The sequence below is a fragment of the Oculina patagonica genome, chromosome 6, assembly GCF_052425735.1.
Source record: "Oculina patagonica isolate OP01 chromosome 6, crgOcupat, whole genome shotgun sequence".
NCBI classification, from domain to species: Eukaryota; Metazoa; Cnidaria; class Anthozoa; order Scleractinia; family Oculinidae; genus Oculina; species Oculina patagonica.
The window spans coordinates 37080557-37103112 of record NC_135763.1 but is presented as its reverse complement, the minus strand read 5'-3'; the positions used below and the strand labels follow the sequence as shown (position 1 = coordinate 37103112).

The window sequence follows — 22556 nt, the reverse complement described above, 5'->3', positions numbered from 1 at the left end:
GCCGCCCCCGAATTAGCGCCGCCCTCGAATAAGCGCCGCATTTGAGTCAAAAAAAGTTAATAAGCGCCGCAGTCCCGATGCGGGGCTTATTCGAAGAATTCCGTTTTACTAAAAACTGCACTTCAAAGCAACTCAAAAACAAACTTGGACATTTCTTTTCATCAAGAGCGATGCTTTGCAGTTCAGTGATCGTTTTACTGCTCGCCCATTAGTTTTCTATCCAACATTCTTACAATACGTAGCTCTGTAAATGTTAAGGCCGCGAACGTTGCCAGGACAGCCAGCGCTAATTCTCTTTTCAGCAAGAGACGAATACTGACAATCAGAAGACGCTATTTTCGATAAATGTAAAACATTTGATTCTTTGTGGCGTCCGAATTTTAAATAAGCGCCTCCCTCAAATAAGCGCCGCCCTCGAATAAGCGCCGCACTTGAGGCGCGAAAAATTTAATAAGCGCCGCGGTGCTTATTCGAGTAAATACGGTATGCATGTTCCCGATTGAATTATCATGGACCGGATGTCGCTGCCCGAATTTTGGTCATTTCGTCAAACGAATGCCGAGAACTAACTAACTACACGGAGCAGGAGTGTCTCTAACATTTTGATAACACAGTAAATGCTGCTTTAATTTTTCGACCGACTTCAGAACAAGCGTATTGCCTGTTAAATCTGTGGGACCTAAAAACAAGCTGTGCATGCCTAATAGAGATTGGATTCATTGGAAGAGATCGGTACATTTAGAAGGATATGACTAGAGTGCCGGACTGTCGTGAGGTCTCGGGTTCGACTTCCATACTGGACCACCACTCAGGCTTTTAAAATAATTGAGTAAAACGTACTGGAATGCGTTGCCTCCGACAATAAGAGAATCAAAGGACATTAAATCTTTTAAGCGATCTCTTAAGGCCTATAATCTTTTAAGCGATCTCTTAAGGCCTATATGGCTTAGTACCTTTTTAACCTGTAATTTGTGACATTTAAATTATTATATATTTTATTTTTTACTTGTATTTAAAATATTAATTGTAAATATCGATGATAATTTTTAACGTTTTAGAGAATTTTAAATATACGTTTTTTATTTCTATTTATATAAAATGTTTATTTTTACACACATACACATTCTAAGGGACGGACCATTAGAAAAGTGATAGGGGGTGGGGAATTTTCGGCTTGCACGAATTTTTTTTCTGTCCATTTCTTGTGCACGAATTTTTTTTCGGGTGAAACCCTCTGCTCGAATTTTTTTTAGACAAATGTTTTTTTTTTTCAGACAAATGCCATGTATTGTTACTTCATACCATGTTTTTGACAAATGTTGCTTTGTTGATTACTTGCTTAATAGTTTAAATATTTTAAAAATGCTGTTGTTCATTGATTTCATCTGTTACTGGGACTGTCAATAAGTACTGAGAGGGGGGGGGGTCAAGGGGCGGTGCAATTAGAAAAGTGGAGGTCGAAAAATATGACCCACCCCTTCCTTCTAGCTCAAAATTGACTGACCAAGCCCTGATCGAGGGTTGGAAATTACATGATCCACCCCTTTCTACAAAAATAGTTAATAAGGAAGAAGTCTTTTTGATTGTCTGTAATGAATTAGAGGTCTGAATTGATATCAGCTTTTAAAGTGCGATTCCAATCATACATCACCCTGTGTCCCTAATGGACACTGTAATTCTTTGTACATATTTTTTTAACACACCAAAGCAGGATGAATTTCTCACTTCGTATAACAGATTTGTGTTTTTCACATATTTCAGCTGTGTAAAGTCCGTGGGAAAACTTAGACATAAACATATGCAAAAACTAAAACAAAACGTAATAGAAATTCATAACGAATTACTGCAGAAATCATATTTGACAGGAATTGACAACAGAAACTAAAACCACTGTATATCGACCATTCATGCTTTAGCAATCTGTTTGAGAAATGAGTTAACTAGTAAGCAATCTACGCAGGCTGGAGAGAGACGATGTAAGGGAATGTTATGATCACAATTGATATAGGGGGGTCTGGGGGCATGCACCCCAGAAAATTTTGAAATTTCTATGCTCGGAAATGCTATTTTCAGCGTTCTCCACCATATATTTCGTCGAATAATTTATCTCATCAAGTGTTAAATGCATGACAGGCACTTTCAGAGCTTAATAGCACCTTTCCTTCTGCACGAATTTTTTTTCTTTGCCTTCCCCTTTGCACGATTTTTTTTTCTTATCATTTTGGCTTGCATGAATTTTTTTTTGGTTTTTCCCCACCCCCCCCCCCCCCATCACTTTTCTAATGGTCCGTCCCTAACGAGAACTGTATGTACTCCTAAGTGCCACGTGTTTAAATAAAATTTGATTTTTGATTTTGGCAATGACATCTGCAAGACCATCTGCAAATCGTTAGATATTCTGGTCTTCTCTAATAAGAACGATAAACCGTAGGCTCCGTCTCCTGTATCTTCAGTTTTATGGTCAGCAGGGCACTTATCACAAAGAATAAGGCACGGAGGTCCCAGTGTCGTGGCAGTGGGACGAGATCATTACATGGAAAGATTGCGGCTGCCAAAGGCACCTTATAATACTGATGTCCGATCTCGTCCCATAACTCATTGAGCTTTGTAAATGCGCTATACATAAACCATTATCATTCATACATCCATGACTTGCTCTTGTACCCGTAACAAGTTCTTCAGCCTGTTCGCGACAAAAAACTTGAAATTAAGTCAAGGAATCGAAAGAAAATCGATATTTTAGTTCCTTGGTCTTCATAAAATCGGGAAATACGGAAGTTCACCCACCCCCCCCCCCCCCTCGCCGTCAGTGGTCCTGAGTGAAACGCCGAGAGGGGTACTCTACGAAAATTTGGGTGGGATGGGTGCGCCCCTTACCCTATTTCAGTCCAAAGTATACGATTTTTGCTCCCCTATTTCAGACTTGACCCCCCAAAATGATAACCTTTATCAGACTTGACGCCAAAACACGATACCCTATTTCAGACTTGACCCCAAAACATGATACCTTATATCACACCGGAACCTACCCAGGAACTCCTTCGGTTTGCGTGAACATTCGAGAAAGGCATGACATTTTCATTTCGGTGACCAATTATTGTCACCCAATGAGATCATGCGATGATTTACTTGAGAGGTTACAATTTATTGTTCTGTTTGAACATACCCCATGCACTCAGAAGCCTGCAAGTGCACACGTATTTCCGGCTGTCACTTGTCCCCGCCGAAAAAACGTCTGCGTTCGCAGGCTATGCACTCAACTGCGCGTGAGGAATTGTAACCTCCCAAATGTATCATTGCGTGGTCTGAAGGGTGTAAACGCGTTAACTGCCCAATCCTTCACTGTTGGGTGAAAAAAACGCGCTACTCGGCCGCACATAAACGCTTAGACGAGTACGTGTTGGTTCAAAGAAGAAGGAGCTCAAAGAAAATATTTCCAGCTATATTAAGGCTCAAGCTGTTCGCCATTTACAGTTTGTACAGTCGCCATATTTCTCCACCGTTCCTTACGGTCACCTATTAAAATTCACTACTCCTTTTGCAGTCTACATATAAAACATTTTTTTCTCTTGGTTCGCGGCTCGGTCGCCTGCATTGTATTTCTTAAGAAGTTTATGTGTTAGTTAATCCTCAACAGTCTGTATCTCTCCCATGTTTACTCGATCCGCTGCGTTCACGCTGAAACCCAGTATGCTTGGATCAACTTTTTGCATCTTTTTCTTTCGTTTCTTCTTATTCAAGGCGTCCTGCGGGTCCTCCTGGACTGGCCCTGATAAGAAGGCACCGGGTTGACTCGCACTTGTGGGCCTGCCCGCAGGTGGTCCACGAGGAACAGGCGCACCCCACACGCTGGCCTGCAAAAACAATCAACAGCGACAATGAACTAGAGCCAGACAACCTGAAAACACTTTCCCTTTTCACGTTATGCATAGTGTTCCACCCGACTGTGTGCTTTGGTTGAAAGTTTGCCGAGCTCCATATTTGGGCAACGGACACTAACGAATCAGAGAAAAGATGTCGCTTCCGCCAATCACGTGCGTCACCAAAACTAATCGCACCTTTTCCCGCGCTTCCGCCGGTTACATGTTTTCCCGCGGTTGCCGCCAGTTACATTGGTCTCCCGCGCTTACCACCATTGTTTTCCCGCACTTGGCACCGGTTACATGTTTTCCCGCGCAAAGAGCGCTATGCAAGAAATTCGTTCCACCTACCTGAGGAAAGCTCGGAAGAGAAGCAGAAGTTCTGTCTGGTTGTTTCTTTCGTCTCTCAATAAATTCCCGAGCAAAATCTCTCGTTTCTCTATTGTCACCCAGGTAAGATTTGACGTAGTCGTAAACCTGTAAAAGAAAAAAAAGAGAAAGATATACTAGTTGTACCTATCGGTAAGTGCCAACGAGCGAAATACTCATGTTTGTTCATAAGAACAGATATTGAATGGTTTTTGATAGAACTATATTTGAAATGACCACTGTTATGGTAAATTGTATTAATATGCAATAAAAGTGCTATTTCTCTGGTGTTCATAAATGACACAGGCTTGATAGCCTGCGTAGTTTCCAGCGCGCGTATTCTCGCGATCGCGCACTCTTTTAAACACACTAAAAAACGTACACAGATGTCTGCTACGCTAACTTGAACGGTCAAGGATTATTTGGAGACAAAATTTTTATTCAAGTTAACATTACATTTGCCGTTAGAAGCAAACAACTTTATTTTCTTGTGTGTTTGACATGCAGTAATTTTAGTGAGAGTCGCTTTGAATTGATGTTATTCCTACGCGGAGCGAAAATGCGTGCCAAATAAAATATAAACGGTATTTAATTTGGAATAAATCATCGGTCAAAAATTACTATAAACACAATCAACACTAAAAGGAAGCATTTACCCGACTTCAGCATTCTCATAAGTCAAGAAAACTCTATTTGAAGTCAACAGTCCGTTTTGATTTTCATGTCTCTCTCTTCGATCGTAAACTAGTTAAAGGACTCCAAAGTCGAAAGATTATTTCATCGCTTTGAAGACCTTGATGTTTATTTTTTCGGCGGTCGAATATTCTGTAGGGTATTCTCTTTCGATTTATAGTTCCCTAAAGGTGTATTTATCGGTAAAGGGATGAATGACCACATTGAAAATTTTAACAGCGAGCCGCGTGGACGCCATTTTGGTCATTTGCTCTCTAGCAAGGAGTGAGAGACTGGGAACCAGTTGGGAAGAACAATACAACCCAAATATGGGGTTTACTTACACCCAAATATGGTAAAAAAAAGTCCCTTACGCAGAACGTAAGATTTTCTCTGCCTATACACTCATACGCACACGGCTCTATGATTCTGCCGCCTCGACAGCCTCACCTCTTGGCTCGGCTGTCTCGTTGGCAATTACGTGGAAACAACCAATAAGTACAGGGGTATTCTCGTGACACGTGATTAGCTGATTTCATTTTCCGTGAAAGTCAGAATCGTGAATTTAATAAATTTATTCTTCGTGACCTGAATTTGACCTTGAATTAATGACCGACATTCATGATTTCAAATGGTTTCAAATGCGACCTCCGTATAATTTTCGTAAAGTCTCGTAAGGCATCGGGAACTACCGAGTAGCCGAGAGCTTCCTTTGCTGACCTTCGCTTATTCTTTATTAACGGATTTCTGCAAACAATCTTTGTAGAGTAAGAACAGGATAAAAGAGTACTTATTATGCTTTCATGCTTTTCCCCAAGATAAACAAGAGCGTTGTTAGGTAATTGTGATGTACAGCTGTACTAACCTCATACGGTGATTCGATATCTTTGAGAAACACTGAAAATGTTGGAACTGCAATAGAACAGAACTTTATTTAGAGCCAGGTTTCTCAAGCAACAACAAAACCACTAAATACGAACATACTTGATAATAAAATAGAAAATTATAAGCTGTGTAAGGTGTCATTTAACTAACTCCTTCTACTTAAAGTGTATATGACATGAAAAATATTTTCTGCTTATTTGAAAGGCCTTGCGAAATACAGAAGAATGGCGTTTTTCTTTTCGAAATATCTTTTTTCGTTTCAGAGATATTGACGTTTTTGTATAAATTAGATCAGTGATGACGTCATAAGATTTGACTCTAAAAAATGGTAAAATACTGAATAAAAAATATCTCTGGAAATATTGAAGCAGTGTTCTTGAAACTTGGCGCCACAAATGTGCATCACAACAGGAACAAAATGACACCCTTAGTATTGTTGCCATAACAACTCTTTCAGCTCCAGTCTCTCTCTGTCAAAAAGACAAATATCCCCATATCTGGCCTCTAAAGTGAGACAAAGGGTCCTGCTTAGAACAGACATAGTTCCCATATTGCCTTAATTCCCACCATCGGTTTGGCTGCGCTAGATGGTTCTTGGTTTGAGACAAAAACTGGGAATTTCAGTTTTTATTGAGACAGCACCAGCAGCAAAACTGTTGCCATGGAAACAGCCCTAAGAGTGACATTTTGCACATTTGTGGTGCCAAGTTTTAAGAACACTGCTTTAATAGTTTGAGATATTGTTTATTCAGTATTTTACCATTTTTAGAGTCAAATCTTATGACGTCATCACTGATCTAATTTGCATAATACAAAAACGTCAATATCTCTGAAACGAAAAAAGATATTTCAAAAAGAAAAATGCCATTCCATTGAATTTTGAAAGGCCTTTCAAATAAGCAGGAAATATTTTTCATGTCATATACACTTTAAAAAGTTTCTAATAATAATAATAATAATTATAATAATCTAATTAATATAGCGCTAAAATTGTATAAAAATTATTCTAAAGCGCTTTACAGATAAGTCAAACTATTAAAAATATTTTTAAAAAAATTACAACGATAAAAGACTATTAACTATAGGCAAGGGTCCATAATGAATATAAACGCAAATTTTAAAATTATTCCGTTAGCCTACAGCCCCAGGAAAAAAATAGTAGGGAAGGTTGTAAAAACATGCCTGACTGCAGAGAGTTTCGAATTCAATTCAGCATTTCCCATCCCTGTGCAGCTGTAAGACCCCCCCCCCCCCGTCCCCCTATAAATGTTAGTTTCTCGTGCTACAATCTTGTGTGTGTAAGGTTGATATTAGCTCAACATTGAATAAAGGGGGGGGGGGGACAAAAGTGCAAAGCGTACCAACACTATTGTCTAAGGTTGTACATTTAGTTGAAACATATTTGGATCATACAAATCGTATCTGAATGACTCCAATAATGCCGCCACGTATTTGTGATCTAGAGGAACCAGTTGTTTCGCCGGAAAAATCGCCATCTGGGAGATAAATGTTTAAAAGTACAGTGTCCAAAGACTTAAAGGAACTCACTGTCTACTCCTGATGCATTATTTAAGCTTCGGAGAGCCTGATCACACCACAGAGAAAACTCGTCTGCACTTGATTGATTCTGAAAGAGTCGCCTTAAGTTTTCCTTAAACGAAAGCCACAATAATAAAATTAATGAGCGATGACTGATGTACCAGCAAAGTGACATGGGAAAAAAACTCACCCATTCACTGTTAGGGCGGTTTTCACTTGAGTGTCGAAAGTACTTTGCGTTTGCTTTGGTTTTGCGTTCACTACGCTTAGTGATTGGTTTAAAAATTTCGCGCCACTTTCTCGGCCAATCAGGAGTAAAACCAAATCCAATCGCGACTCGCTCGCGCACGTTTTCCCGCGCTTCATGCCAACTACATGTATTTGCTTCGAGTTTTGATTGGTTCCCTGGATTGTCTGTGTCGTTTGTGATTGGTCAGAGTAATTACTTTGGTTTTGGTTTTGGTTTTACGACACTCAATTGAAAACTGCTCTATTAACATTGTGTTGTGTTTTTCACTCACCTCGTCTCTGTTTGTCTGTTTGTTCCTGTTGGGCTGAGGTTGGCTATAAAATGAAATATAAAATGAAATAGAAATTTCTGGTATGGTGGTACATCACTTGATTCAATATCTTGTTCATGTATTAAGGAAAATCGCTATCTATCACTATCTGACTATCTTTAACACCTCTCTGATTAAAGGAGCTACGTTAAGAACAACGCATCTTGAAAAAAGTTTTTGCAAGATTGTCATTCATAATCCGTCTTAAACTTCGTCAGTCAAAACCATCCTTGGTTATTTTGGCGTTTCATTACTTGTTTGACGTTTTCATACGTTAGAAAACTATTACAATTTCAAAGTTATCAGAAAAATGAATTTAAGAAACATTAATTTGCACAAAAAGTCTTGGGTAGCTTTCTAGAATGTACTTACCTAGGCTTCTGCTGTTGCCGTTGCGGCGGGGGCTGTTGCTGTTGTTCACGGCTCTTGCTTGCAGCCTTGACAGCATCATCCCAGAAAGAATCTCCATTGCTATCATCATCGCTTTCGTCATCATCATCATCGTCGTCATCATCATCATCATCATAATGCTGTGGTGTGGGTTTAGGTGGTGCTGCTCCCCAGATGTTTGCAGAATTGGGAGCAGGTCCCCAGGATGCCGAAAGAGAGCCAGTGTTTCCCCAGACTGATGAACTTAGAGGATTGTGACTGGGCTAAAAGAACCAAAGGATAGCAGTGAAATACTTGAAAATAAATATTGGAAAAAAATCCATACCTATTGTGTTGTTGTTGTTGTTAAGAAAGTTGAAAGAACAAATAGAAAAGAAAGGTAAAGTAAAGTCTATGTTCAGGCCCAGAGACCCATCAGCCAGGGTGGGTCCTATTCCAGTTTCCATTGCATAAAAGAAGTATTTCTACTCCCTGCTGGATGGGAAGCTAATCCATTGCAGGGTTACCCCTGTCCCTTTACGTGGAGATACAGTCAACTCTCTCTAAAATGGACACCTCTGGGAATGGATCAAACTGTCTGTCTTAGAGAGGAGTCCGTTTTATGGAGGTATCCATCTTATAGAGGTGTCCATTTAGAGAGAGTTAACTGTATGTGTAAAAAGGAGTTTAGACAATATTTTTTACCATAAGTTCAATCTCCCAACCTGTGATCTTGAGAGTGCAGGTCCCTGTTGTCTCTTACTGAGTTGCTGTGCCTGTTCCTGTTGGATCTGTAGTAATGATTTGACAGGCTGACCTGTCACAGGAGGCCTCTCCGCCCAGCCAGGTGCCCCCCGCACCTGCTGTTCCCGTTGCTGTTGAGCCTGAAGCTGCTGTAATTTGAGTTCTCTTTTTTGTCTGTCTCTTTCCTCCTGTTGCTGAATCTGAGCTAGTGACATGGTCCCTGATACAGGAGTAGGGGCACCCCACAGCGATCCCCCTGACACCTGAAAAGGTTGTGATGTATTAGTTTTTGGCATACTGACATACAAATCTGGCATTTATACAGCTATAAAGTCGAAACAACTTTACCACATGATTCCACTGGGGGGACCTTAGTATTTCAACCCTAATATCAGGTTGTAACTTCTTCTAACGTATCTCAATATATTAGTTGGGAAAATTTGATCTGTTAAACCAAAAATTGGCCACATGCAAACGTTTACAAGGTACTTAAGGTATCAGCCACCGTTAAAAGGTGCAGTTTTTCTAAATTTGAGATTTTGTGATGTTCAGATAAAGCTCTTCAAGGGCGTTCTTTTACAAAAAAGTTCACAAAAAAATCTTATTTCTGCGCGAAGTTATTGCGCGATAAAGTTTTTGCAAGGTTAATTATGTTAATTGCCCGTTGAGATGTCCTGTCAACGCGTCACGAAATCCCAGATCCATTGTTCACGCAAGAACATATTTGCAAGAACAAGCGGTAAAGCGCCGAATGCGGGCAGTCGATTTCCGCGCCAACAAATGAAAGCCGATCGTAAATTCATGTTGAAGAACCGGTTGAAGATCAAGAAAGTGGTCACACTGAATAGAAGACGCGCTACTGTTCAATGGAAACAGACATGCATACCGGTAAATATTGAAATAAAACGACAGTGACGGTGGATACGGCCTGCCTTGTGAAACATTTAGGGTTTACAATCGACGATATTTGTTGTCTGAAAATATGTAAGCCTTAAATCAAATTTATTCTTACCCAGCTAGAACTACTAGTCTCATTTCGGCAGCCTGTTTTCTTTTGTGTTGACCGAACGTTATTTCGAGGCTTCACCTTCACTTTCAGCAGCAATCACCGTTTGTTAGCGGCTTTGTCGCGCTTTCGATGAATCAGCACACAACCAAACTCGAAGCATGTCAAATTATATAACATAAATGCGGCTCCGTATGTGGAGCGAAAATTTTGAATTTTCTATAAACTGTATAAACCTCGATTTGTATCCGGTCAGAAGGTCAGAAGATAAAAATATATCGCCACGTTCCGCGTAAACGTTTTGCCTGTTGAATGTAACCTGTCAAGCATCTATTGTTAGAGAAGGATGACCCTTCCTGGTAAGCATCAACCTTGACGTTCCAGGCGTTATAATCCCATTATGGGTAAGACTTCGCAAAAAATAATTTCGCTTTTTTCTCGGAGAAAATTTCGACAAGTTGAACGTACGTTTTTAACTCCAAGTCGGCAGCCCCTGAACCGATTTGGCTGAAATTGGCCAGCTTATTGCCAGATAGTTTTTCTCCAAAACCGTGTCTGCGATTTTTGTTTTCTTTTCTCGTTTTCGAATAATTTATATTTTTCCACAGGAAGTGGCGTGATTCGTCTCCCCTAACTTCATCTGCGCATTACAAAAGAACAAATGCACTTGTCAAAAATCTGAGACACGGTTTTTTTAGAGAAAGGTGTTAAGAGGCAAATGCGATGTTTATCGTTTTCTTCCGCTTATTTTCGGCGGGCCTGGGCTTGATTTACACAGACATATACTTTCGCAAAAACGTCTCAATTTTGCGTTTATTTTAAGTTTTCGTCATTTTTAAAGGAATAATTCATAATCTGGAACTATTAAGCTTTCAGAAAATGTGTGGTTTGTAGGGGTTCGTATTAAAAACAAAAGCGCTGGAGCGATCCGGGCGCGGACGGTCCTGAAGGGTGGCTGATACCTTAATGTGGCACTGCAATCTTGGCTATCAGTTAATCTTTTGCAATTTCTCAGCAAACAGCTAAAATTTCAGGCAGCTATTTGCAAACACCTTACTGGTGGTTCAACTGGTAGTTTCTCTTATTGACTTGGATTTGGAGTTGCTTAAATGTAGAGAACTTTCCAAACCTGATCTTTAAACTTTAACCACCAAAACTGATCTGTTGATATTATCAAGTTACTTATCTAAAATAATTGTTGAACCATTTCCTCTACCTGACTTTCTTGTCTCTTCTGTTGTAACTTCTGTTGTAGTTCTCGCTGCTGCATCTCAGCTTTCTGTTGCATCTCTTTCTTTCTAAGCAGTTCCTGCTGCTGCTGCTGAAGTCGCAACAGAGCCTGCTGTTGCTGTTTTCGTAACTCATTCAGCCGTTTTTGTTCTTCTTTCTGCTTCTGTTGCTCAAGCTGCTGTCGCTGATGTTCCTGTTTTCTCAGTGCTTCTTGCTGTTCCTGTTTTCTTCTCAGCTCTTCTTCCTGTTTCCGTCTTGCTTCCTCTTGCTGTTTCTTGAAGATAAATTAAAAGTCCTTTGTTAGTTTTCAGGATAAGGCAGGGCTGCCGTTTTAAGTTAACTGATGAAAATTGCAGGAATATAGTTGAACACAAGCTGACAGTGAATTTCAGCAGCTCAGAGGACCTTAGACAGTTTAAGATACGCTACGGCGAGGCGCTACTACGGCTGCCGGAAGTAATTTTCTCCAAATATAAGATACTGCGCATGTCAGTCAGTCACGTCCAGCCGTAGAGTGAAATCTGACTACGCGAGTCGGGAGGTTTTGCCGTAGTGGTAGTACGTCGGATTTTATTCGCTTATCTGTCCTTTTTCGACGAGTTTCTCAGCATTTTAAGAGTTCCAACGAACACTGTATCCTTTGAATTTAATTGTAGTCGAACAATTGTCGCGTTTGTCGCTCATAAGCTTAAAAAGTCTTATTCTGAATTTGACGAATTCGTTCGGTGCAAGTGTCGGCATGGACAAGAAAAGTACTCGTGTTGAGCGTGCGATTTTTTTGCCTTCACAGTTTAGTGGAGATGTACTATAGCTGTATGAGTATCCGCTACCATTTTGCTTCGGTGAGTACTGGTATATTTCAGTTCATAACTCGGTATTCTTTGCGATATTCGTATTTTTAAAATTAAACATTTCATTGATTTTAATTGTTGTTGTGTTGTTGTGTATTGCTGCTGTAGAAAGAATCTCTTGCTCAGAACTATTCTGTTAGTCCTAGCAAAGCAAACAACAACTATATATTTTTTGAGCGAAGCCATTCGGCTGTGGAAAACTAAATAAAAGATATTTTCAACTCCTTAGCTTATGTTTCTTTGTATTTAGCCTTGCTTTTACACTAAATTTGGCGGACTGCCGAGACGTACTCTCCCCAGACCTTTTCGGTTACGGTAGCCGTAGTAGCACCTCGCCGTAGCGTATCTTAAACTGCCTCTTATCACAACTGACAACGGCCTGGCAAAGGAAGTTTGTTTTGATATACAATTCAATCTTAAACCAGCTGAATTTTCTTCTCAAATCAACCTGCGACAGTTAAACGATGGGTTTTACAATCATAATTATATCACATCAACACTGTACCCTTTGTGTTCTCCTGATATCCAAACAATGGAAACAGGGTTGCATTTTCTTGGAAACAATCAAGGGATCCATACATAGCAAAACTTAAACCTGTCACTATTTTTCTCTAGCCAACCTTTCTGAGTTCTTCCTGTTCTTTTCGTCGTCTTTCTGCTTCTTCTTGCTGCCGTCGTTCCTCCTCCTCTTGTTGTTTTTTAAGCATGGCAGCCTCCTGTAGGCGTCTTCGTTCTTCTTCCTCTTGCTTCAGTCTCATCGCTCTTGCTTTGGCTTCCCTTCTTTCAATTTCCAGCTACAAATGTGAGGGTGAAATAAAAACTCAACTTGAAAACTTAGAATTTTTGTCCTTTGTTATTTAGTTTCCTATTTAAGGATCTGCATTACTGATAGTATAGGCACCAAGAGGAATGTCTACAGCTGTGTGAGTATGTTAACAATAAACCATGACAACAACAAAACTATTTTCTTACCCTAGCTTGCTTTTCTTTTTCTTCTTCTAATCTTTGAATTTCCTCAAATGATGGGACATTCTGTTGACTGAAAAGTGAGGAACATTTTTCACAGAAGCTTTTTGGAGTACTAATATAGACAATGCTACTTTAAAGACATTTTATCTTATTTTTATCATCATCATCATCATCACCATCATCATCCATGTGGCTCCAAGCTTCCTGTCTGATAAACAATGCAGACACTATATAATACTGCTCACTTTAAACTGGTTAACAAATGGAAATATTACCTTGAAATGGACTAGAATCTTGTCCAGGAGGTACAACATTTCTAAGGGGTTTGTACTATATAAACTAGAGTAATGTACTGGTCGACTGAGCCACTAGGCTCTGTCAAAACACTCTAGATGTATTTCACCTTACCTATTTTCTCTATCCCAACCTTTTCCAGCTGAAGTCGTTGTAACAGGGGACCATGGGCCAGGTGAAATGATAGCTAACAAGGAGGATAAAAAACTTTTAATTACAAACAATAAATGACTGCAGCATGGATCTTCACATTATACCAGGCTAGATGATTCTCAGTTGCTATGAGGACCTGCTTGTAAAATGACTTTGTAAAATGCTGTATTTCGTTCATACATGGGGGGCAGGGATGGCACAGTGGTGAGAACGCTCCCCTCCCACCAGTGTGGCAGGGGTTCCATTTCTGGACCTGGCATCATATGTGGGTTGAGTTGTTGGTTCTCATCCTTGCTCCAAGGGTTTTTCTCCGGGTTCTCCAGTTTTCCTCCCTCCGCAAAAATCAACACTACTAATTCCAATTGGATTGGGAACAGTGGAGGAAGAGCCACCCTGTGGAAGTGCCACTGCAAATTTTATTTTTTATTTATTTTTATTTATTTGTATAATCCTGATTGAACCTCAAACCTCCAAGGGAAACAAGAATTGGTTCGAGAAATCAGGATTTAGAGAAATTAAAGGTAAGATTGCAGTGTTCGACAAATAAAAGAAAAATGACTTTTGGTTCAAGTTATAAGGAGGGTCAAGACGTGTAGGGATCAAGAAATTGGGATTCCACTGTAAATAGTACTAAGGAAACAAGGTATATGTAAGTTCAGTGACACATTGTGAGACTTACATGGAGAGCCCTGTGATGATGTTCCAGTACCCCAGATGGATTCTGTGTGGGGTGACAGGGTCTGGGGTCTTGATGGCTGGGGTGCCTGTTCCAGGTGGAGTGCACCCCCCTGTTTGGCTTGTGGCTGGGTGTGCTGCATACTGGGTGGGGAGGTGTTTTGAGGTGGAGAATGCTGAGATGGTTGTGGGATTTGCTGCATTTGCTGTTGGCTGTGCTGAAGTTGTTGTTGCTAAAAAAAGAAAAAAAGAAAAGAAATTTAACATTCAATCAATGTTTTGTTGGCAAATTAAATTCATCATTCTCCATTTTTCGCGGGACTTAAATTTTACGAAAATTTTCTGGGTTTTAAATTGGCGAAATTGATGATTCAATATCTTTCGTGGCAGTATTCCTCTTTGCAAAGATGATTACTCTGATGCCCAAGAAGAACTTGAGGGCGAACCTTGACACTGATTAACATCTAAAGCTGATAAATGATAGTTCCTTGTATCAATGCCTTGTGGTAAAAATTGTTTAGATGCAAGTTGAAAATAGAGTCACATGATTTGTCTAGTATGTTTATTAAATTTTGTAACATCAAAGTTCGTGGTCATTACTTTTTTGCAGGTCTTAAAGTTCCCAAATTTGTTAAAATCGTGAAAAATCGCAAGTTAAAAGACCTGCGAAAATAAAGGAGAATAAGGTACCTGCATCATAAGAGCTTGCTGGTGAAACAACTGCTGTTGAAGGTAATGCTGTTGCATCAGATGCTGGTATTGTTGCTGTGCTATAATTTGCTGCTGCTGCTGTCGCTGAATGTGTTCAGGGACACCCTACAAAATAAAATAAGGCACCTCTCAAAATTAACTAATAAGAATTTTGATGGTGAACAAATGAAAAGATTTTACCAAAACCAAAGGTTTTCATTCCGTTTTTGACTTAGACATAATTTTTTCAATTTTGTCACCTAGCCATTTTTGTCACATCTGGAGAGAGGGAGACTAGCATATGTTCTAGCCATTCATGTGTAACCACTCAGGTTATTTTTATCTCTATCTATTGAATCCCTAGGGTGTGCTTGTATTTCCAAACTTTTTTAAAAATTAAATGGTCTACCTATTGTAACTTTCTAGAGATCTTGAGGAATGTCTTCACAATCACTTTGCATCAGGCCACTTTTCAGAGAAAATTAATATGAATAACTGTATACCATTTTTTTTAGCAAATTTGGAAGTCTTAAATCTTTGCACTCATAACTGCAGAAAAACACCTTGCATGCTCATCGGGCCGTCCTGTGGGGACAACGTCTGGCCTTATAAAAATTTTTGATTCCCACTTTTTAAATCCTGGCTAAAAGCCTGCTTTGTATTGCTTCTCATTACCTTGTAGGGTGGCGGCTGTGGACCAGGAATAAAAGGTACTCGGCCCCACTGCTTAATAATTTCACCTGCAAGATCATAACAATTCTGATTATTACAGACTCATGCTGCTTGGTCTAGAGAGTCCAGCACACTTACAGGTACCATTAATGTGCCTGCCCCCCCCCCCCCCCCCCCACAACAACTTAACAAAATTACTAAAACTCTTTTTGCTTACCCAGTGGTTGGAAAGCCTCATCATTTGTTCTTTTAACCAACAGCCCCATTGTGAAGTAACCATGACTGAACCAGTCTGCCATTTCAGAGTTCGAGAATGGACCTGTTCAGGAAGAGAAGTTTTGTCAATATTTATTATTACATTTAAAATTTGTTCTATGATGTGGGGGTTTTGACTTCCGTTGATTAGTTACACTAAACTTGCCCTTGCTTATGTTGCATACTACAATTAACAGCCTTGTCAAGTAACATCAGCTTTGAGTAAAACTAAAGAATAATATTGAATTTTTGTTCCTTGATTAAGTTGACTCACCCTGTACTTTCCCTTGTGGATCAGTGTAACTCCACTGCACTTCATCTGGAGTTGGTGGAGAGCTGCGATATTCGTGTTGCTGCTGTTGTGTGGTCGTCTGTTCAACATCCTTTAAATCCTCCTAATGCAAAAACAAAATCGATAATAAATAAGCCCTCTTGTATATGCCATCCCCAACCACCCCAGAATCTTAGAAAAAATAAATTTGTCTAAAACAAACAGCCCTATCCCTCGAAAATGTGAGCCAGTGGGTAAACAGTCAACTCTCTATTAACAGACACCACTATTTGAAGGACATTTCCATAAGACTGACACCTATGGCTGGTCCCATCCCTGCTATTTTTCAGACATTTTACTGTAACTTAACTCCCTATAAGCTAGACACCTCTCTAAGATGGACAGAACAAGACGGCCTCGACAGTGTCAGTTTTAGAGAGAGTTGACTGTATAACACAAAATCCTTTCCGATAATAAGTCCTACTCAAATTGTTCAAGCTGTATTTACACTGCACATATTTTACACCTTACAGTCTTCACAAACAAGACCCTACCACATTACCTCTTCATCGTCATCCAAAGAAGCTACAAGGTTTTCTGCTGCTTTTGCAAAATGTTCCATATTGGGCTCATCATCCTTTCTTACACCTGGATCTTGCTTCAGTGCTGTGGTTGGTGTAGTGATATGAGATTGCGGTGATATGCGAGCCTGCAAGGAAGGCTCTGCTGCCAAAGGTTTGCTAGCTGTATTAGACTGGGTGGAGTTAAGTGGTCTGTTCTGTGAAGTGGAAGTATGTGGTAGTGAAGGAGGAGAAGAAATGGGGGTTGAAGAAGGCTTTTTAAATGAGTCAGGTGCTTGATCTGTTGATGGTGATTTTGATGTGGGTGGTTGTGGTTGTGGTGTTTCTGCAGGTCTTCCTTCACTGGTTGTTCTTGTTCCTAAAAGAATATACAGATAAAAAGAAAAAAATGAAGAAAATGCACAACTGAAGGGTTCTTTGCAAAAAGGGCAGCAGAAAAAACTCCAAATTTCACATATAGGTTTGTTTATGTCTGCATATATTGTCCTGCTTATATTTTCGCTGGGTTTTGCTTTGTTCTTGAGAAATAATGTATGTGTTGTGGTTCAATTTTGAAAAATTGGTTTGAAAAATTGTAAACCAAAGAAAAAATTAAACCACAACATATGCAAAAGGCCCGGTTTGACCAGTTGGCGTCTCTTGTAGTTCCTTTGTTTTGTTTAAACAAAGGAATTCCTAAATATGCCGGCTGAACAAACCAGGTCCTTTGCATTACGTTATTTCTTGAAAAGGAAGCAAAACCCAGGGATAATAAAAGGAGGACAATGTTTGGCAGACTTAAACAAACCTACATGTGAAATTTGGAGTTCTTTTCATGATGTACATTTTTAGTGCAAATCACTACCTCCCTTTTTGCAAAGAGCCCTTCAACTGTTTTCTGTTATTTAAAACTGGTCTCTACTAAAATTAAGTACCAACATTGCCATGGCACTAACCTGTATCAAAGAATTGATTGTGCACTTCATCTACTTCGTCTTCCTTCCAAACATCAGGCTCTTCATTCTGCGAAGTGTCACTTTCCGACTGTTGAAAATAACAAGTTCACTTCAGTATGTGTGAAATCTAGTATCCAACCAAGCTATAAACAGGAATCCTGACCAGCAATTGACAATCAACCTCAAAATACCTAAACAAACTAACGAGTACAAACAGTAATTTTGTTCAACTTACCTGAGTTCTTCTATTTTTCTCCGTATTTTCACTTTTTTCTTCACTTTTTCTCTCATCTTTATTTCTATCTCTTTCTTCCTTTTGCTGATGAAAACAAAAGAATTTTGACTCATCACTCAAGAAAAGCTTCAAGAATAAAAGGTACAATAATATTCTTATTTCTCCTAACAATGTCAATGGACTGTCAAGTGGAAAGGTAACAAAAACAGATAGAATGGGAGATGTAGTCTTGATTTACCATCAAATTCACTGAACACATGTAAAATAAGATGCATGGCAAGTATCATAAAATTCCAGTTATTATAAGCCAACCCCCCCCCCCCCCTTGGATTATAGGTCCATCTACCTAGAAGCAAAAAAATACATCTGGTTATAAGTCTGTAAGCTGGATGACAGTACTGAACGGGGCTAAATGTTGTTTTATTATGACTTTTTAACTTTAAAACATATTTCAATCAACACTACTGTGGGTCGTTTCGAAACATCTTTTCCGCTTATAAGCCCTCTTGTTTATAAGACCACCTAAACCCCATACAAAGTTCTATAAGCCCAGGGCTTAGAACCCAGATTTAACTGTATGCATGCAAGGCATCAGACAATTCACATTGGGAAAGAGATTAAGCCAAATTTTTCTTTGATCTGGGGACAAAAGTCATTACCTTTGATACAAATGCTCCTGATGAATCAAAAGTCCCTGGTGTTTTAAAATCGTCGTAATCATCATTACTCCATTCAGGAAGTCGCTCACTTGATGAGCCCCACCGAACGTCTTCATGATCGTGATAAGACCTACGACTGCCCCGGGCTGTTTGCCATTCATCGTCAGGATGACCTCGTTCTCTGTACGAGTCTGTTCCGCCGCGCCAGGGTGCTCTACCTCTTGATGGGCCACCTTGAAAGAAGACACTCTCCATCAAACCTCTGTTATCTCCAAGAGTTGATAACAATAGTAACAAGCAGGCCCGTAGGGTGGATTCTGTTGAGGGGGGTTCTTTTATTTTTTGGGAGGTATTTTTTTTAGTGCCAAAGGCGCGAGCCTTTAGGGGAGTCTGGGGAAAAGCACCCCCCCCCCCCAGAAAATTTGGCAAATTTAGGTTCTCTCAAGTGGCATTTCCTGCATTTTGACATCATTTCTGAGGTGGGATGCATTTTCCTTCAATATTAGCTCTTCGGAATGTAAGTTTCACTCTAAACAAATTCTGAAATGTTCCAAAATAAGTGTGTGCAATTAGACATCTTGAAAATTTGGTTTCTGACAAATGCGCATGCTTGCCTATCTAGCCAATTAACGCTAGTTCTGATTGTAGCAGGCGCTACGATAAGGATGGAAAGCAAGACGGACATCAATTAACCAATCCGAAAAAGATTAGAAATTCTAATTTTAGTGCCAAAATGTTGCGGCTTCCTCCGATAATCCTGGCAAGGAAGGTAGTCGTCCGTGTAATCGACCGGTCCAGTATTTTAATTGTTTTTTGTAAAAAAAAAAAGTATCCTTTCACCCCCCCCCCCCTAAAATGCCTACTTCAAAAATGGGGCACCCCTCGAGCCCCCCTACCCTACGGGCCTGGTAACATGCAATCTCAGAAACTACCTCTCCATTCTCTCTTCTCTGTAGACCGTTGCCCTGATATTCTCCAGCCATCTTCATCTTCACCACCACCCGATCTCCAATTGCCGCTATCTGATCTTCTGTCAGGTCTTTCCCATGAAGTGTCGCTTGATAGGCGGGGTCGAGCTAGTGATGGATCATAGCCACCTCTGCCTGGACCGGAAGGACCTGAAATGAGCATACATGTCATTATTACTCCTTAACATAATTATACAAAAACAAAGTACAATTTATACATAAGGCACAACATAAACGGCTGTCCTTAAAGGGACTAAGGTATGTCACAGACTTGAACTGATTTTTGAACTGCCAAAATTTATATTTGTATCACAAGAATCCTAAAAATAAAAGTCCATTTTTATAGAAAATGCTACATCAGAGAGGCTCTTACTCTGTGTAACAATAGAGAACAAAAGGACAAAAGAACGAGGAATATAATAAAAACAATAGGTTTGCGAGGCAGTGCTCGATTGTGACGTGTCCTGTGCTTCTACACCAAGAAGGAGCCCATCAGAGAACTGAAACTGTTAATGAACATCTTTGGCTGTGGATTGCTCGGATGGAAATGGATTGCAATTTGAATAAGTTAGGAAAACCTTTTTAAGTTGTTTCCGTGCATCTTTGAAATATCTATATTTATAGCCGTATCTTGATTTCTATCCGCAAATTAAGGTTATAACTTCCTTTAGATGTTCAAAGATAATGTTAATTTAGGGTTATAAGTTGCCTTCTTCTAATTTCAGAGCAGTTAAGATAAAAAATCTGCAAAAGCCCTGTGACATATTCCCTTAAAGGAGAAAACAAAAACACCAAACCTGATTCTCTTAGGCTTGGTGATCTTTCAAAGCCTCCACGACTACAATATAAATAAAAAACCCCTGTTATATATACCTGTAGCTGTTGTTGACCAAAGCATAAAGCAAATGACAACATGTACATGCATTCAATTTGTGTAATGTTATTTTTCTTTTTATTTCCAGGTAATAGTCATACCCCGGGGGGGGGGACTCCCATATGAAACGGACGGGGATGCTCGTCGGAAATTTTGAAAAGAACCCCTAAAAGAGACCAATCTGGGTGTGGCTCAAGCCTTTCTTGACCCCTAAAAGATACAAAAAAACTAAGAATGGAGTTTATATTTGTATATTTCTTCGTGTGTAACCCTAAACGAGACCATTATGGCTAAAAATATTGGCGTTTTGGGCGTTTTTTCCCGGAACACCCTAAGCGAGACCAAAAGTCCGAAATTTACACCCCTAAGCGAGACGACGAGCATCCCCGTCACTTTCATATGCGAGTCCCCCCTCGGGAGTCATACAAGATTTTAACAATGCAAAGCACCAAGCAATATTCCAACCTGCTCTCATTCCATCCCTGTCTCCGAGTGTCACTGCCGCGGCCAAATCCTCCTCCACCCTCTCCCCTTGCTTCTTCATAAGATGTTTGTCTTACAAATCCCCCATCACCTCGGCCGCGACCTGAAAGAGAAGAAAGTGAGCAAAGATTTTACATCAACAGGCCAGAGCTGAGTGTCCATACACATGTAGTAAGGGGAAAATTTCTATCAAATAAACAATTGTGTCTACGTGACCAAGTATCAAATGCATCACCTCTTATTCCTCCCCGTCCTGGTCCTCTTGGAGGGCCCGCTCCTCGCACCCCTCCTCGACCCATCAACTTCAACACTGCATTGCTGTTTACTGACCCAAAAGAGTTCCTCTGAAAGCATAGTAAATGAAATCAGTAAATAAATAATTACACTGCTCATAAGGTACTAAGAACTCGGGGCTATGGCTGGTTTATACAAGCAATTTTTATGTGGCTTGAGTTTAAATCAACAAGTTAAATTCACAGAATGTAAGGCAATATGAATTCTTGTCCATCACTCAATAAACAAAATAAAATTTAAGCATACCTGTTCCTCTTCAGAAAGTGGTTGAAAAGCTAAAGGAAGAACGGGTCTATTTCTGCAGACTGAGTCAAACATCTCTAACTCTTCTGGCATCTTGACGTCTTCACTGAACAATGCCAGCATCTCCTCCTTACCGTACCGGTGTTCAGCAAGTTTGTACTTAGGCCCAGGGGAGGGGGGAGGAGATGTTACACTGTTCCCACTTGACAATGCACGAAGCCTACAAACAAAAAGGTGACAAAGGCGACAAACAATTAGCGGTCTATTAATTTATAAATAAAATTGTCTTGCCTCAATGATATGCCATGACCCATTCATGCAAACAGAACAGTCATTTAGGCATACACAGTTAAAGCTTTCAAAATCTTGGGAACACTTGCAAGTTGTGACTAGCTAAAGCCTAAATTATTACAATCTAACATATTGAGAGCCAAATTAAGTACAAGATCAAGAATCCGGAATACATCAAACTGAAAATAAAAGGGGAAGAATTCAGCGCTGCAGATAAAAGTTGTGTGTTTCAACCATTCACGGTCATCAATGCAACCCGCGAAACGTGTAGATATCAGCTGATGTTGTGAGCAAGTGTGAATTTCTCAATTACACAAAACGAGTATCAAGTAAACTAACAACTGACGCCTTTGTAGCAATCACTACCGTCAAAATACGATAAACGTCATATTAATTGGTGCTAAATCCAATTTACATATCATTCAGGATCTCGCACTTACCACTCGGGTCCAAACGTTAGTGTTTCCGACATCCTGAATTCTGTGTGCAGCAAAAACAAGCAAACCTTATCACTGATATTAATCGAGATTTTGCTGTCAGATAGAGTTGTTTTCAGTCTACCCCGCTACAAGGAGCCGCAGGCAAGGATCTTAACTTCTAGAGAATTATACCCACACAGATCTCGTATAAATACGTTTAGACCGATTAAAAATTCACAGTGTCTTGGAGGTAGTAGTGGGTTGCGATTGTTTCGTCCGCGCGGCAGGCAGCCTCAAACTTTGGCAAAGCCAGGGGAACAGGGTAAAGGGCAATAACCAAGCTTCCGTAAAATGACAAAAGTACCTTGTAAAATTGTTTCTTAACTCTGCTAGAGCTTTGTAAAATCCTGCCTTCTGTAAAGGTGAGAGAAAAATGGCGAACCTCGAAATTTACAATTTTGATCACGTGTTCAGCTTTCCCATCTTGAGCCATTGAGCATAACCTTCCTG

The 22556-nt window shown here is 39.9% G+C and overlaps 1 protein-coding gene across 1 annotated transcript; it reads right to left on the bottom strand.

The window, feature by feature from the left end:
* Positions 1-3421: 3421 nt before the first annotated feature.
* Positions 3422-22525, bottom strand: LOC144657631 (uncharacterized). The gene is made up of 27 exons (XM_078517986.1): positions 22411-22525; positions 22068-22107; positions 21340-21556; positions 21035-21143; positions 20782-20902; positions 20240-20280; positions 19407-19592; positions 18475-18707; positions 17816-17899; positions 17581-17668; positions 16627-17003; positions 16068-16188; positions 15756-15857; positions 15542-15606; positions 14867-14992; positions 14181-14409; positions 13463-13535; positions 13058-13124; positions 12706-12879; positions 11221-11508; positions 8980-9261; positions 8258-8538; positions 7847-7889; positions 7335-7437; positions 5767-5813; positions 4212-4337; positions 3422-3854 (listed from the first exon to the last, which is right to left on the bottom strand). The coding sequence occupies exons 2-27, from the start codon at positions 22097-22099 to the stop codon at positions 3624-3626; spliced, it is 3846 nt and encodes a 1281-aa protein (XP_078374112.1). The 5' UTR covers positions 22100-22107; positions 22411-22525; the 3' UTR covers positions 3422-3623.
* Between the last annotated feature and the right edge of the window lie 31 nt (positions 22526-22556).